The 797-nt window shown below is 64.2% G+C and overlaps 2 protein-coding genes across 4 annotated transcripts in view; one reads left to right on the forward strand and one right to left on the reverse strand.

The window, feature by feature from the left end:
• KIAA1143 (KIAA1143 ortholog) overlaps window positions 1–241 on the reverse strand; it is a 5342-nt gene extending 5101 nt beyond the window's left edge. The window contains exon 1 of the mRNA XM_006765107.2: window positions 140–241. Coding sequence (XP_006765170.1) covers window positions 140–241 — 102 coding nt within the window. The remainder of the gene's footprint in view (window positions 1–139) is intronic.
• Window positions 1–797, forward strand: part of KIF15 (kinesin family member 15) — a 66730-nt gene that overhangs the window by 17554 nt on the left and 48379 nt on the right. The window contains exon 1 of one of the 3 annotated variants that reach the window (XM_006765085.2): window positions 134–286. The exons of the other annotated variants lie outside the window; for them this stretch is intronic. Coding sequence (XP_006765148.1) covers window positions 268–286 — 19 coding nt within the window. The 5' untranslated portion in view covers window positions 134–267. Of the gene's footprint in view, window positions 1–133; window positions 287–797 lie in introns of those variants that run through there. 3 annotated transcript variants of the gene reach the window in all.

Here is a 797-nt window from a genome sequence, read left to right on the forward strand (position 1 = left end):
CCGCTTGCTCATGGCCGCTCAGGGAAACAGCGGCTCTCGGGACCGTCTCGAGAGTGCGCAAGGCGACGGCGCCTACTTGTGACGTCACATGGTCCCGCCTCCTGCGTGGGGCGGGCAACATGGCCGCCTCGGTGCTTACGTCAACGTCTTCCCTGGGCGCCAAATTCAAATCCGCGGACATCTTGAACGAGCGGAATCCCGGTTCGCAGCGCGCCTGGAGCTGAGGGGATCCCTGCATCATTCTCGGCTTTCAGAGGAGAGGGCGCCATGGCGCCCGGCTCCAAAAGTAAGTACGGAGCCCGGCTCCGCCGCCCCATCCCCGCCCCCAAATACAGTGGAGAAAGGACGCCGCCCCTGGGCGCCCCGCAGCGTGTGAAAACGGGAGCTCACCGAACGGCTGGGGAGTCTTTGTCCCTCAGAGACGCTGAGGAACAGCTTTTTCCCTTCAATCGATGCGTGGGACGACGCGGTGCACGCCGCGAGTCGGGACGGTTCTGGGTCCTGGCCTGAGCCGTGAGCCAGGGACGGTCGGGGCCCCCTGAGAGCGCGGCGCGTCTGCCATTCTCACTCCTGGCGTTTCGTAGCTGGGCCCTTCCTGCGTCCCACCTGGGCTGCCTCGCTCGGGACCGGCCCGAGGGTCGGTCCTGCTGCCAGCACCTTCTGCACATTTCCACATCGCTCCCCTTCCTGCAGGGAGGACTTCTCCAGGTTGCAGGTGCCTCCAGCACGTCTTTCTCTTCGCAGGGCCCGCTATAGACTCTTAGAAAAGGGACAATTAAAGCACAACTCAGCAGAGT

This window comes from Myotis davidii, unplaced genomic scaffold (assembly GCF_000327345.1).
Source record: "Myotis davidii unplaced genomic scaffold, ASM32734v1 scaffold81, whole genome shotgun sequence".
Lineage (NCBI taxonomy): Eukaryota > Metazoa > Chordata > Mammalia > Chiroptera > Vespertilionidae > Myotis > Myotis davidii.